Source organism: Enhydra lutris, unplaced genomic scaffold (assembly GCF_002288905.1).
Source record: "Enhydra lutris kenyoni isolate GAN:26980312 unplaced genomic scaffold, ASM228890v2 scaffoldscaffold81, whole genome shotgun sequence".
Taxonomy (NCBI): domain Eukaryota; kingdom Metazoa; phylum Chordata; class Mammalia; order Carnivora; family Mustelidae; genus Enhydra; species Enhydra lutris.
This window is the reverse complement of record NW_019154165.1, coordinates 245,440-259,416: the sequence shown is the minus strand read 5'-3', so window position 1 is coordinate 259,416 and position 13,977 is coordinate 245,440. Positions and strand designations below refer to the sequence as shown.

Genomic DNA, 13,977 nt, shown 5'->3' with positions numbered 1-13,977 from the left:
GGATCTTAACTACCTCAGGCATTTTTCTTCAGGTCTTAATTCTTCAAGAAGTTTCACTAGGTTACAGATAGATTACAAACACTGATTACAAAAAAAATGAAAAAAAAAACCAAACAAACCAAAAAGACTATTCTCCTAATTTGCTCCACTGTGAAGTAGGACATTAAGGCTAGAACACTTAGGTTCAGGGCTCTGTTCATGAAAGACAACTTACCTCATTTGCTTATGCAGTGCATATGCTTCAATCAAAGAATGTACCATGCTGGCCTAAAAACAACAAAAAAGAAAAAAAAAAGCAAAAAAAAAAGGCAGAATACAAGTCTCTTAAATGTTTAATTCAGAGAAATACCATCGACTTCATCATCCTGAACAAAGAAACTAACTTTTAACGCCCCTCTTTTTACTTAACAGTTAAAATGCACTTTAGACAAATTGCTAAGGCGAAAGCTACCGGGCCTTATGGAGGTAGGGGAACATTTCTCTCCTGCAGCGTCTTCCCCACTTCAGGGGTCCCTTGTAGTAGAGACACCAACCCCTCAGTGCCATCCCCTCCCCCGCACTCCTACCTCAACCGATGCATTGGACGCCCCGCAGATAAATGCTGCACTCTCAGAAACTACAAGGGAACACTTCCCCCATCACCTGGTGCAGCTGCCCAAATTTCTGCTGATTTTCCCCAGCTCAATCCTCAACCCCTTCCTAATGCCTCGGGTCCAAAGGCCCCCACCCCCACCCCAAAAGCCCACGGTCTTTTCCCCCCACCTCTCTTACCCGTTTGGGGACTTTGGCCAGGGAGTCGCACATGCTGACATACTCGGGACTGTAGATGTAAACTGGAGGCAGCGACTGCCCACTGTCTGCCGGTTCCTCCGGCTCCTCCATCTTCCAGTTGCAGCCGTTCCGGAGCCGCCGTCTGGATCCGGCTTTTTTCGGACTCAACCCGGGCTCCGGTTCCTGCTCCTCTGAACGGCCGCAGCGGTGCTCCCTGGTCAACATTCCCTCCTATTCGCGCTGTCGCCAGAGACACTATCCCAGCTCCCCATCCAATTGAAGGAATGCATGGGCCTTCCCAGGCCAGAACCTCTTCATTTAGTGACCACGGCTCAAAAACGGGAGGCCGGCAAATATAAAAGCCCAAATAGCAGCCAATTAAGATCAATATTTTATGGCACAAATAAGCACGGTCAAAACTAACCATCCTTGTTGCCCTACGGGGCCATTTGAGATGAGGTCAGACCAGCTTTAGAGCATGCTGGGAGATGTAGTTTCGAGGGGTTCGGGTAGCGGAAGAGCCGGGGCTAATTACTAAAATAGCCGCGAAGGTTTGTTGGGGTTAAAAAAAAAAAAAGGAAAATAAAAAAAAAAAAAAAAAAGCAGGCTCAACTCTTTACGCATCGTTTCAATCTGCAAATACAACCATATAAATATTTAAAAACGACACAGTTTGACCACCGGAGCCCAATATCACCGAGCTACATTAGATAGGCTTTTGGGTGTGTGTGTGGGCGCGGGGGGGGGGGGACTAATTAATGGCGCAAAGGGTTGGGAAAGTTTGCACAGTAAATTCTGTACCACAACTTTAGTTTATTCCTTTTCATCATTAATCCATGTCCATGTAGGAGTTAACAATATCAATAATTTACTCTGGCAAAGCCTAGAGCACTTTCCTAAGAGGCTGGCCAGTACTCTGGAAATTGCTTTGTAGATTTCAATCAAGTAATGATGTCAAATTACTCTTTGAAAATTCACGTGGAGTAAGGGGGTAAGCAGATACTTTCACTGACGTTTGGGAACTGCAGCTCCCCTTCCCTCCCTCCTTTTGCTTCTTTAACTATACAAGGGTTACTTACATATTTTAGGTTTAGTGTGAGGGTCTACATTAACAATATCCTGAAGCAGTTCTAGAATTATCATCAGTATTTCTGCATTCCTGGCAGCCCCTATGATATGATGCAAGCTGGCCAATGCTCAAGCCTCCACCTCTCACATTAACCTGAAGTGACCTAGGAACACCCCTCAGACAATCCAATATCCTTACCTCCTTTAAAATCTAGCTTGCTTTTTTTGACTCTTTAAACACTTATAAAGCATTGTGATATGCACTTGGATATTTTATCTCATTTCATTTTGCAAAAGATGAAATCCTATGAAGGATGTTGTAATATGCCCATTTTACAGAGGCAGTTTAGAGAGAAAAAATAATTGTTCAACATCACACACTTACTAAGCAGAAAAGCAGGAATTCAAAACCAGGTCTGCCTGACGCTGAAGCCTTTGAACATTCCCTTTACTATGTAAACTTCATTCCTCCAGGATGACTTTGTGTTAAATTTAACTTTGCTCAACCCTCTATTTAGTATTCCCTGAATACTTAGCATTCTGGAAATATTCTCCCCCCTGTGATGTGTTCTTTAACTTATGCTTCTTTTATATATTCCCATAGCAACTAGTTCAAAGTTCTGTGATCATTCAGTCGTTCATCAAACATTTATCTGCATCAGCTAAATGTACACTACAGCTAAGGATTCAATTCTCAAGATGAATTACAATCTGATCTCTGCTCTCAGGGAATATGCATTCTTGTAGAGATGAGAGAAATACACAAGGAACTGTATGCAATGCAGCAGTCAGATAATGAATATAGGATGCTTAGATTATTTAATAAATAAACATTGAGTATTTAATAAATGGCAACTAGGATTCCTACTCAGTGGCATTTGAGATGGTCTTAGTGCGTGGATAGGATTTTACTTGGTGGGGATGAGAGCCAGGGGAGGACACACTGACTAGAAACCACACACGCATAAGCAAAAACAACCAGGAGACCATTTCTAGTCGAGTGAAGGGACTGGATCATGAAGTGTTTTGAATGCCGGACTAAAGAGAATAGACTTCATTCTGTGGAAAATGAGGAGACATTTAAAGAGAAACCTTAAAAAAAAGATTTCTACAGCAGTGGCAGGTAGGAAAGATTAGTTATTGAAAGACTAGAGGCAGTCAGAGTGTTCCAGTGGTCCACATAAAAAGTAATGGATGGTTCAAACTAGGGTATGGGCCACAGGAACAGAGAAGCAACTACCCGCTCCCCCCCACCCCCCATCCTGGATTGTCATCTCTCACATGGACTTTCTGCAGTATCTAACAGGTTTCTACTTGTACTCTTGCAGAACTACAATCCAGTCTTTTTGCAGCCACCAGAATGAACTTGGGGAAAAAAAAGTAAATCAGATCTTGTCACTTTTTAAAGCCTCCCCTACCTCGTGATGACAATCTTTTGAGCCAGGAAGAAGAATGTAACTTTTGGGAGTGCCTGTTTGTGGAAGTTAGGAGGAGAAAAAGATGCCAGAAAGGAGACAAAAAAGAAATAGTTGGTTGAGAACAAGTGTAGTACAGTTTCACAGAAATCGAGGGATGATGTGGGTTATAAGAAGGGAGAGGTAGTAAAAACGTCATTGCCATTAGGAGCTCACTGATGTTCTCCAAACAAAACAAAACACAAAAAAACCCCAAAAGCCAAACCAAACAAAAAAAACCTCACGAAACCAAACCAAAAAACTCCACCAAACACAAGGCAGGGGAGGAAGCCAGACTGCAAGGGGTTAAGGATTAGTGTCAAGTGTAGCTTCCTCTTTGAAGAAATTTAATTGTGGAAGGAAGGAGTTAGTATATCAGGGGATGTAGAACTCATGAATGATTGTTTTTAGGACAAGAGAAATGCATATGTTTACAGACAGAGGGGAAGGAGTCTGTGGGGCTGTAAGAGTTCACTGCAAGGTGAGATCATGACTGGTTGGCAATATAAACAAGACATGAGATTTGCCCTGGGTCTTCATGGACAGGCAGTGAGAGGAAGAGGGCAGGATACAGGATGGCCAACTGACACCCTAAAATCTAGACCAAAAAAAAGAGGACATGAAAATGGATTGTTCTATGTGTTCTTTCAGATCCAGCAGCAGGTAGCTGAATACTTCAACGCACTTCTGAACTGGAAACAGTCTCCTCATTTGGCATACAATGTGGCAAGATGATTCAAGTACAGAGAAAGATAAATTGTTGCAATGGGGCTCTCAAATTGGCTGCATATTTTTGTAGCAAATCTCACAGGGTGGCAGGGTGGCTGGACCCTTGTTTATATTAAGATGGAGCACAATCCATGCCACAGGTCCCTAATCTCAATTTGCCACATGCTTAAGCCCCAGATGGTCCTTAAATTGGGAAGAAAACCCTTCTCAAAACACTGGATTTGCAGTTGGAAGACTTTAAGTTCAAAGGAATGAGGTTGAATTTTGGCTCCAAAGTTTACTGCTGTGGTGACCCTGGGTAAATTCCTTGACTAACTCTCTTCAACCATTATTGCTAAAGCTAGTTTTTGAACCAGCAAGGTCAGGTTGGGCTGTGCCACTTCTTTTAGTGATCTCTCCTGTTTTCACTTGCTGGCAGAAATAGGCAGAAGGCGAAGAAAACACATTACAAAGGCACTACTCCTCTGGCTACCTTCTTTGTTCATTTCTGTCCATACAATCTGCCCACCGATGCCTCAACTGTACTTAACAGACTGACCCTTGTTTTAATGTCTTTTCCTTGGAGAGTTTCATTGTTGAGAATGTGAACTCTAGAGTCAGACTGCTTGGGCTCAAATCCCAGCTGTACCACTTATGAGCTGTTTGATCTTGAACAGTTTGCTTAAGTTCTCAGCACCTCAGTTCCCTCCTCTGTAAGATGGGGATGACAATATTCTCTAATCTCACACGGTAATTGTGAAGATAGAATAAGGTGGTTCATACCAGCTGCCTTATAACAATGTCTGGCATTTGGTAAGCACTCAAATATTGGTTATCATCCAAGAGATATTATGCCAAGTATTCCCTAATTTGGAGGAAAGTCTCCCCACACTGTTTCCTTACCCCACACTACTACTGTAAGAGTATTGCTTGTGGTTTGAGAATAGGTCCTTGGCTTTGAGGCCTAGCCTTAAAAGAAATCAGACTTCTGCTAAATATAGGGCAACCATATCATCCAAACTGGGTCACTTTTGAGAGTGACAAAGAGTGCTATTAATAATTATGCCAGGACAACAGGCATAAATGGAGACTGTCCTGGGCAAACCAAGCCCTAAGGTCACTCAGGTTTAATAGGAAATGAAGACTAAATGTGGACAACACTGTATTTATCTCCACTGCATTAGTGTAGGTACTAGGTACTAGGTACCTACACTAATTGGGAAGTGCAATGGGGGACAGTTGAGGTTTTTGTGAGCTGTGGCTAAGAACAACTTTTGCCCCACCAGTTGCACAAAATTCCCACAGTGTAGTAAAACCTAATTAACCAGGATGGGACTGGAGACTGGTTCATTCTTACTGAATAAACCCTCACTTGTTACACAAAGGTTAATAGGTAGTATAAAGAAGATTCTGCCAAGTATTTATAATACTTAGGAGACCAAATTATCTTTAAGTACCCTCCAGTGGTACAGAAGCACCATTTGCACACAGTTGTAATTCTGAGTAAAAATCAGTCTTATTCATTCATCAGAACAGGTCCCCTATCATTATGATGAGCTCTGGGTGTTATATGTAGTGATGAATCACTAGAATCTACTCCTGAAACCAATACAGCACTGTAAGGTAACCAATTTAAATAAAAACTTGGAAAAAAAAAGAACAGGTCCCCTAAAGATGTCACTAAGCCCATTTTAATTTAGTGAGCCTAGTTTTGAGTGGGTATGTGTTTGAAAGATAAAAGTGCATTTCTTTACATATATTACCTAACATGTTATATAACATATAATATAGGATTTCTGTGTTAATATTATTCCACTTTGACCCAATTAGTGAGTTTTGACTGTACTGTACAATTAAACAGAGTATGTAAAAGAGAGCCACCAAAGAAACTCCAATCACAAAAACACACATAAAGTTTGGCACACTGGCATCAGATGTGATTTAATTGGACATTCCAATTTTTAATTCTATTTTCAAAACATAAGAGCTTTTTAAAAAAAGGTCCAAGGTGTCTTTTAGTACCACATGCTTAAAATGAAGAAAACACAAATAGAGTTTTCCAAAAAGTTGCTTTCAGTGTGAAGTAGCACTGTATGGAGAGCGTAGTGATGGACAACTTAGTAAACCCCAGGGGACGGCAGCCATCAGGGTTAGTTCAGGCAACTTAGCCTTGCAGGGGAGAGAGGGGCGGTTTTCACCTGGTGCCACTCCAGACGTACTTCCTGTGGTTTGTGCACGCTTGCAGCCAGTGAAAAGACCAACAGTTTCAGAACAGGTTGTAAATTCTCTTTATCAGCGATCAGAAAATCACGTGATCCGAGAGCTACGTACTGTGTATTTCCATTTGCTCTAAGAGACCTACTAAAGAGGTCAGCCATCCTCTCTCATTTCCACTATCTGTTCTCTCACCCTATTTCCTATGCTCACTTATTCATGTACTCAAAAGATTGTCACTGGTTCAGTAAGAATTGTTTAAAGAGCTCCATGTCCCCCTCCCCATTCTTGGAGAAAAATCTGAAAACTCTGAGAGAAAGGAAAGGATTGAAGTAGGCAGTTACTTGAGTGCAAACAGGGAATTTAAGTAGAGTTTTTATACACAAATAAGGGGAAGGAGAGTGCTATGGACTGAGTATGTATCTCCCTCTGATATTCATACCTTGAAGTCTTATCCCCAGTGTGATGGTACTTAGAGGTGGGGGCTTTTCGAAGGTAATCAGGATTAGATGAAGTCATGAGGGAGGAGTTCCCATGACAAAATTAGTGCCCTTATTGAGAAGCAGAAGAGATGAGAGTACCTGCCCTGCCCACCCCTTTCTCTGCCATGTGAAGACTGCAGGAAGGTGGCCATTTGCAATCCAGGAAGATGGTCCTCGCCAGGTGCTGAATCTGCTGGTGTCTCCACCTTGGACCCCTCAGCCTCCAGAGACTTGGAAAAATGAGTGGTTGTGGTCTAAGCTACCCAGTCTACTGTCTTTTGTTACAGCAGCCTGAACTAAGGCGGAAAGTTAGGAGAAGCATTCTTCAAACAAGGCTACTTTAATATGGGACTAGGGAAAATGACTTAAGGATCCCTCCATTACCCTGGGTACGTAAGCCTGGAGGCCATGGTCACCACCCATCCACGTAACAAACACATATTTACATAGTCTGCCCAGTGTAGATACAGAGAGATATAATACAGACACATCGAAACTACTTACATTTAGAAAAATTGCCATGTATGCTTAGACATGCACCCAAATATAGGCATTTACAAGAAACAGATAGAAGCCCACAGACACCAAAATACGCATAGCTACGAACACTAACTAGAATCAGTGAGTGAAAATGCAAGTGAGGAATTTCAGAACAGATGGGAAGGCAGGGAGTTGCTGGCGGGTCTAGGGCTGGATGCTGGAGAAAGTGAGTAGGCGAGTGAGACAGAGACACAGGTAAGGACCACCAAGGAAGGACTGCTTGATAAGGCAGCTGTAGACTGGACCGCTGGGTTCCAGTGTGCCAAAGACAGAGACTTCAATTGCTGTGCATGCTGTGTGTCGGCCCACTCTTCATAGACAAAGGTTGGAGCACAAGGCTCTCTTCAGGGCAATAACCTACTTCTGATTCCTTCTCTACTGCCCTGGTGTAAGATGCCACACAGGCATCTTCTCTTCTTCTTTCCTTTTGGGAACTGGGCTCCTGGCTCCCAGGTTATTCTGCATTTTCTGCTACAAATACATCTCTGAGTACCAGTAATCTTCACATGATGTGACTTCGGTTATTAATACAGAAATTCTTAAATATAGATGCTGCACTTGCATTTTTTGATATTTCCCCAAAGGGAGAGTAGCAATTATGTATGCAGATACAGAGAAGACAAAAACAGGGAGGATAATTCTACACAGAAAGGAGTTCACCACTCTGTGGGAGGCAACATGTGAGTAAAGAAGGAAACAACGATCCGGTACTCTCTTTTCCCCCAAAAAGGCACTTAGAATAGGTATTTCCAAGTTATGGCAGTATAAAAATCCAACAATTCAGGGTTTACCCACTTGGAAGAATGTCCCAAAGCAGCCCCCCACTCATTCACACAATAAAACTACACATGAGAAAAACCAAACTTTAGCAGTAAATTGTTATTGATACCTGCTCTCCAAACAGTAGTTAGAAAACTACGTCTGTAACAGATCTAGAGAATAAAAACACATGCAAACTCTCAGGAACTGTGAAAGAATTAAAGCCTAGGACGGAGAGCCAGGTGGGGGGGCAGTGTATTCCCCCAGGCTATGGTTCACTTCTAAAGCAATTAGTTTATCGGAACTTTCCGCTCTTCTTGGGTGGGATGGAATGGAAAAGGGCAGGGGAGGAGTGATCAGGCCAACATGCTTCAGTCTCATGCACGATCAATGGAGGCAGGAACCAGCTGTCAAAAGGCTCCCAGCAGCAAGGGCCCAAAGGCCTCACTGCATGGCGCAGATGCTGTGGGGCAGGAACTCCTGCACGTAGGTGGCAGCTGCCTTGGAGAGGTAGGTCATGGTACCAAACCTGCCACTGGGTGCACTGTCATACAGAAGAGTACAGATGCCAGACGCAGGATCCTTGGCCAACATGGTGTCATCTGCACCGAGGGTTTTCTGTTTGGTTTTTAAGGGTGGGAGAACACAGGGGAAAGGCAAGATTACTAATCCTACTGATTAAAGTCCAGATCAGGATAACTCAGAGCCTCCTCCCCATTGCCAACTAGTTGGGTCTTAGGCTGTTTAGGTGGGAAGGGATCAGAGTTCGTCACAATATGTTGAATATGAATTTCTGTACATGCATTTTCACTAGGTCCCCCAATCCTATAGCACTATTTGTATTGATTGCTTAGAATTCTTAAAAATTAAAGATAACAGTTAATTAAATGAGTTGTGTCTGTTAAGTGTCAAATATTAATAACGACAAATCACCTCAGAAGGACTTTGGTCTGAATCTTTCTAGTACCACTGATTTCAACCCATATTATTTTATCTTGCATTTGATCCTGATTTCTTTCCAAGTCAACATAATTCAAATAGACTGTAAGCTTTCCAAGCTAGAGTTTATGCCTAAAAGGGATCACATTTTTTTTTTTTTTTTGGATATGTGGACTACAAGCAATCCAGAATATTTAAAATTAGGACTGTCCTGGAAAATAAAAATAATTTTGATTTCTTTTGCATTCCCCCACAGTGCCGAATAGAATGAAACACCTATTAACGCATTTTGGAGATTTTCCTATTGACAACAGTGCATGGCCTTCACCTTAGTATTCCTACTCTTCATCTAGGAAACATTTGGAAAGCTTTCAATAAAAAGTTTGCATTTCTTAAACGGGGTTAATTTCCTGGAAGAAGATCTATTGAGAAAAATTTTAAATGTAGAATTAAAAGTTTCATTTTAATATTGTCCTAAAGGTAAGTAGCGAATGCAAAAACAAAACCAAACCAGGGCAAAAATCAAACCTTCTCTTTTCCCTAATAGTCCAAAAAAGGATATGCTATCCCACAGTCTCTTACTAAGTCCTTCTTGCTACAGAAAGTCAATTGATAAGAATGAAATATGATGAAAAGCATAAAAGCCTCATGAGTTCCAGGCAACTTTACCATCTAATACAATAGCAAAACACTTGGTGAAAGACAGAGGTCCTCCCACCACCTACTTCTTTAGCCATCAGAGCTCAGAGCCACTCACTACAAAGGGGGCCCAGAAGAGAGCTATGAGAAAGAGAGTGCAAGAGAGTGACCTTGGCTTCATGAAGCACTCTGCAGTCAGGTTAGTGTCAGACATTCCCCTGTGAGGAAACAACAGGGTTGTTGCCGCTTGCCTACCTGTTCTTGAAGGAACAAGTCATTAGCAATATGTACTATTTTTTCCACGGCAATGATGCTTCCTATGCTATGAATTTCAATATCTGCCATCATGGTGAGGACAAGGATGGCTTCAACCAGAAGCTGGCGGTACTCGGGCTGAGGTACACGATTCAAGACCGACTCCACATGAACAGAGAATTTAATCTCGCCTGGAGTCATCTGTGATAGAGAAAAATAGAATCAATTCCTAAGAGCCCATCATCCCGGAGGCATCAATTGCCTATTCTGAAAGGCAGTAAAAACAGTGTAGCCAAGAGCACTGCTCAGTCTCCTTCAAAGTACCTGAGTGAGTAAATTGGTTCAATCTTTTTGGAAGGCAATATGGCAATGAGTAACAAGAGTCATAAAAGTGTCAGTGCCCTCTAACCCACAGTCCCATTTCAGAGCCTTCATCCTAAGTTAATAACTCAAGAGAGGAAAAAAATAGCCCCATGTGCAAGAGTGTTTACAGCAGCATTAGTCACAAGTGTAAAACCAAAAGTAATCTAAACACGGGAATGGTTGTGTAAATAATGGCACATCATGGGACAGCAACTTCATGAGTTTTTATAGAGTCATTTAAGAGAGTAAATATGACTGTGCATAAAAGAAAAATCTAAGTGGAACTTAAAGTTGTATTTACATGATGACTAGAATTATGTAGAACATTTATATACTGTTAGATTAAAATGGGCAGGCAGGAAGAAATAAAAAAGTTACTTTAGGGTGAACAGGATTGAGGAATAAGTTTGGGTAAAACTGTATTGAGTATATGGTGGCACTGGAGATTTGGACTTTATTTTTGTTTTTTTAAAGATTTTATTTATTTATTTGACACACAGAGAGAGACAGTGAGAGAGGGAATACAAGCAGGGGGGTGGGAGAGGGAGAAGCAGGCTTCCTGCTGAGCAGGGAGCCCGATGTGGGGCTCGATCCCAGGATCCCAAGATCATGACCTGAGCCTAAGGTAGACGCTCAATGACTGAGGCACCCAGGCAGCCCAGAGATTTGGGCTTTAAAGGCCAAGGTTCAAGTCCTGTCTTTGTCAGTTACTAGTTTTATGGCCTTGAGCAATTTGTTTCCCTTAATTTGTTTCCTTTTCTATAAATTGGGAATTACAATCCCTTCTTTGGGCTGTCTCATATACCTGTGTTGAAGATCAAAGTAAAGAGCATGTGAAGGTACTTTGAAGACTCGTAAAGGTACCATTCAGGTATGTATTGTTATTAATTACACTAATATTTCAATCTTGCTTAAAAGCAGAGAAAGGACAAATAGAGGACACAGTGTTCTTTATTAGAGAAGAGGCCTCTAGGTAAGAGGGAAACCCTGAAGCATAGCATTAGCTTTCTCCCCTGGCCCCTCCAGCCATTATCTGCAACAACGCCAGTGTTTTTGAGAAATTTCCACTATCCAATCTTACTATTCCTAATTTGCTAATTCTAGTTCCTTTGTTGGTTTTGTATAAAGGCTATTTTTATCATTTCTATGTGATTGGGCCAGAAGGAAAATATAAAGGCACCTGATAACATATGTGTGTAGTTCATGGCAATGTTTCCAACCATAGTTACATATTAGGCTCATTCTAAGGATTTTTTTTTTAAGTACTGATGCTCAGGCCCCATCCCTGGAAATTTTAATCTGCTAAATTCGAGGTGGGCGCTCAGGTTGCTGTGGCATACAGTTTGAGCTGAGGACCACTAGTTCATCATCTAAAAGTCTACAGGAACCCTAGTAGAGAAAGATGGGGATGAGAAGGATGGGAACATGAGAGGTCATCCATTCTTAGATCTCTATCTTGTCTGTCCTCTCTGACTCCGGCCACACTCACACAAACCAGCCTAATTTAGTCAACCACTAAATGAGGCTGTCCTTATATAATTCATAAAATATGTAATTACTCTCTCAAATTCCCATTCTGTTTTCAAAAAACATTCTCTCCTTTCCAATGCACTCCACATTTAGCTGATTTGGAGTCATAGAACAATTATTTTGAAAAATGATCCCTGAAATACTTTAGCTATACAATCAGTCACATAAATGTGAAAGACACAAAATCTCACCTCTCTAGTGGTTGAAGAAGGAAGCACAAAACCTTCCACAGAGAGTCCATGACACTGCAAGACAGCAAAAACATGTTGTCACCAAGGATATACTGACAACTGGGGCCTGTAAGGAGACACTTAGTATTTCTAAGTGTGCTCCATTGGGTAGATGCTGAGTAATCCCAGGCCAGTGAAAGGCCCTGCAGCCCAAGTGCCCTTGCCAAGGGGTTGTAATTACTGTGTGGCAAGAAGCACGGGTGGACTACAGGACATGCAGGGTTAACCCTCTATTTAAAGGAGTGAGAAAGATAGAGAAGGTCTACCTTCTGGGATAGACTAGCCTCAAAGATTCAGAGACTATCTGAGAGGTCTCGTGCTAGGTCCCAGACGCATTACTAATTGGCTTTCAGAAAGATTTTTAGGCTGAAGAAAACTCAAAACCTGTACTTGCAGACATGTATAGTTACCGCATTTTCTAGTGAAGCATCCCCCATCGGCACTGTTGATGATGCCCTCATCTCGCTGTACTTTTTCCCATAGTACTTGTCATCTTTTAACATTCTAGATAATTTACTTATTTATTATGTTTATTCTTTATTGTTTGTCTCTCCCTGGGGGAATGCAAGCTCCATAAGGGCAGAGATTGTTGTCTATTTTGTTCTTTGCTCTATCGCTGTTAACACCTAGGACTCTACCTAGTGCACAACAGATGCTTAAGAATACTACATAAATGAATGACATTTTATCTTCTTTCACACCATCAACTCATTTATTAAAAAGCAATGGGAATTAATGACTTGCCATTTTAGATGTTACGTAAATCAAAACAGTATATAGTAAGCCACAAAGATTCCAATCCCATAGGTTTACTGACTCTGGTACCAGATACTTCCATCCCATGTTTCATATGCCAAATAACAGTCTTTGTACAGAGAATTACCAGCCTGCAAGCATATGTGCAAAGTAATTATGTTACATTCATCCTCTAAAAGGAGTGGAATGACAAAGCAGAGGGCATCTGTTTTTCCTCTTACATGAGGGTTCCAAGTCCAGGGTTTGATTCTGCCACAAAATAGTCAATCTTCCTAGTCATTTAAATGTTCCTTTTCTTGTAGTCTCAAGGCCTTAAAGTTTTGCACCTTTATCATAACACATCTTAGCTTTGTATTATACCTGCTATTTAAGAAGGTAGCTATGGATTAAACTCCCTGATGACAAAAACACATACCTTCCATGTATCTGGGGTAGAACAGCACTTACTACATGTCTGTGAAACAGAATTGCCATAGCGCAGGCATAACTATACAGATAAAATACCTGTCTGTAGAGGTTAGAGAGAGGAAAGCAAGTTTTAAGTACTCTTCGAAAAGAAGATTGCCAGAGCTGGTAGTCTGAAGAATCAACTTTCACCTTTCCCAAAGATCACCTGTTTCTGTCCTTAGAAGAATGAATATCAGTATACTAAGGGGAGAAATGTAACTAAAGGTTTTGAAGTCCTGGATGAAATTTTCTTCAGGTCCTTGTCAAGGGTAATGGGGCAGAAAGTGGCACCTAAGAAACTATAAGTGAGACCCATGAACGAGTACAGTGGACTTCCTGGCCCTCTAAAGTTGTCACAATCATAATGGTGTGAGGTCCCCTTAACTGTCTTTGTCAAGCTAAGCCTTTGAAACAAAAACAAAAATTGGCCATGCCAACAGAGTCTTTGGGCCATTAACATCACTAGGATTTTGGATTTATTTGGTAGTTTTCATCCAAGAAAAAAATATAATAGATTCTTACACTAACTCCTCAGATACCACAGTCATTTCACAATAGTGTCAGCACATTGCTACAAAAAACATTTCCACTCTACAGTAGCTACAAAGAAAGTGGGCTCTTTGTGGCCAAATTTGATAAGCAGCAAATGTATCACAATGTCCGACAATGTTCAACTATGGCCAACAGCAGAGAAACCATGATTTTTGAAATCTAATTTATAAACAAGACTATAACAACAATAATAGAAAGAGACTGAATCATAAATAATATAAAAAAACCCCAAATAACTTTGCTGATGAGGTCTTCTTCTATGTTTTGTCC

At 41.3% G+C, this 13,977-nt stretch overlaps 2 protein-coding genes across 10 annotated transcripts in view; both read right to left on the bottom strand.

The window, feature by feature from the left end:
• Window positions 1-1,282, bottom strand: part of LOC111161035 (histone deacetylase 8) — a 220,210-nt gene extending 218,928 nt beyond the window's left edge. The window contains exons 1-2 of one of the 2 annotated variants that reach the window (XM_022524486.1): window positions 772-1,282; window positions 215-267 (exon numbers count right to left, since the gene is read on the bottom strand). In XM_022524486.1, coding sequence (XP_022380194.1) covers window positions 215-267; window positions 772-996 — 278 coding nt within the window. In that variant the 5' untranslated portion in view covers window positions 997-1,282. The remainder of the gene's footprint in view (window positions 1-214; window positions 268-771) is intronic. The other variant, XM_022524487.1, reaches the window with a different exon arrangement.
• A 4,706-nt stretch (window positions 1,283-5,988) lies between these two features.
• The window catches only part of LOC111160989 (phosphorylase kinase regulatory subunit alpha 1), a 139,710-nt gene continuing 131,721 nt past the window's right edge, over window positions 5,989-13,977 (bottom strand). For 7 of the 8 annotated variants that reach the window (XM_022524407.1, XM_022524408.1, XM_022524409.1 and 4 more), the window contains 3 exons: window positions 11,914-11,967; window positions 9,830-10,030; window positions 5,989-8,614 (listed from right to left, as the gene is read on the bottom strand). In XM_022524407.1, coding sequence (XP_022380115.1) covers window positions 8,441-8,614; window positions 9,830-10,030; window positions 11,914-11,967 — 429 coding nt within the window. In that variant the 3' untranslated portion in view covers window positions 5,989-8,440. The remainder of the gene's footprint in view (window positions 8,615-9,829; window positions 10,031-11,913; window positions 11,968-13,977) is intronic. The other variant, XM_022524414.1, reaches the window with a different exon arrangement.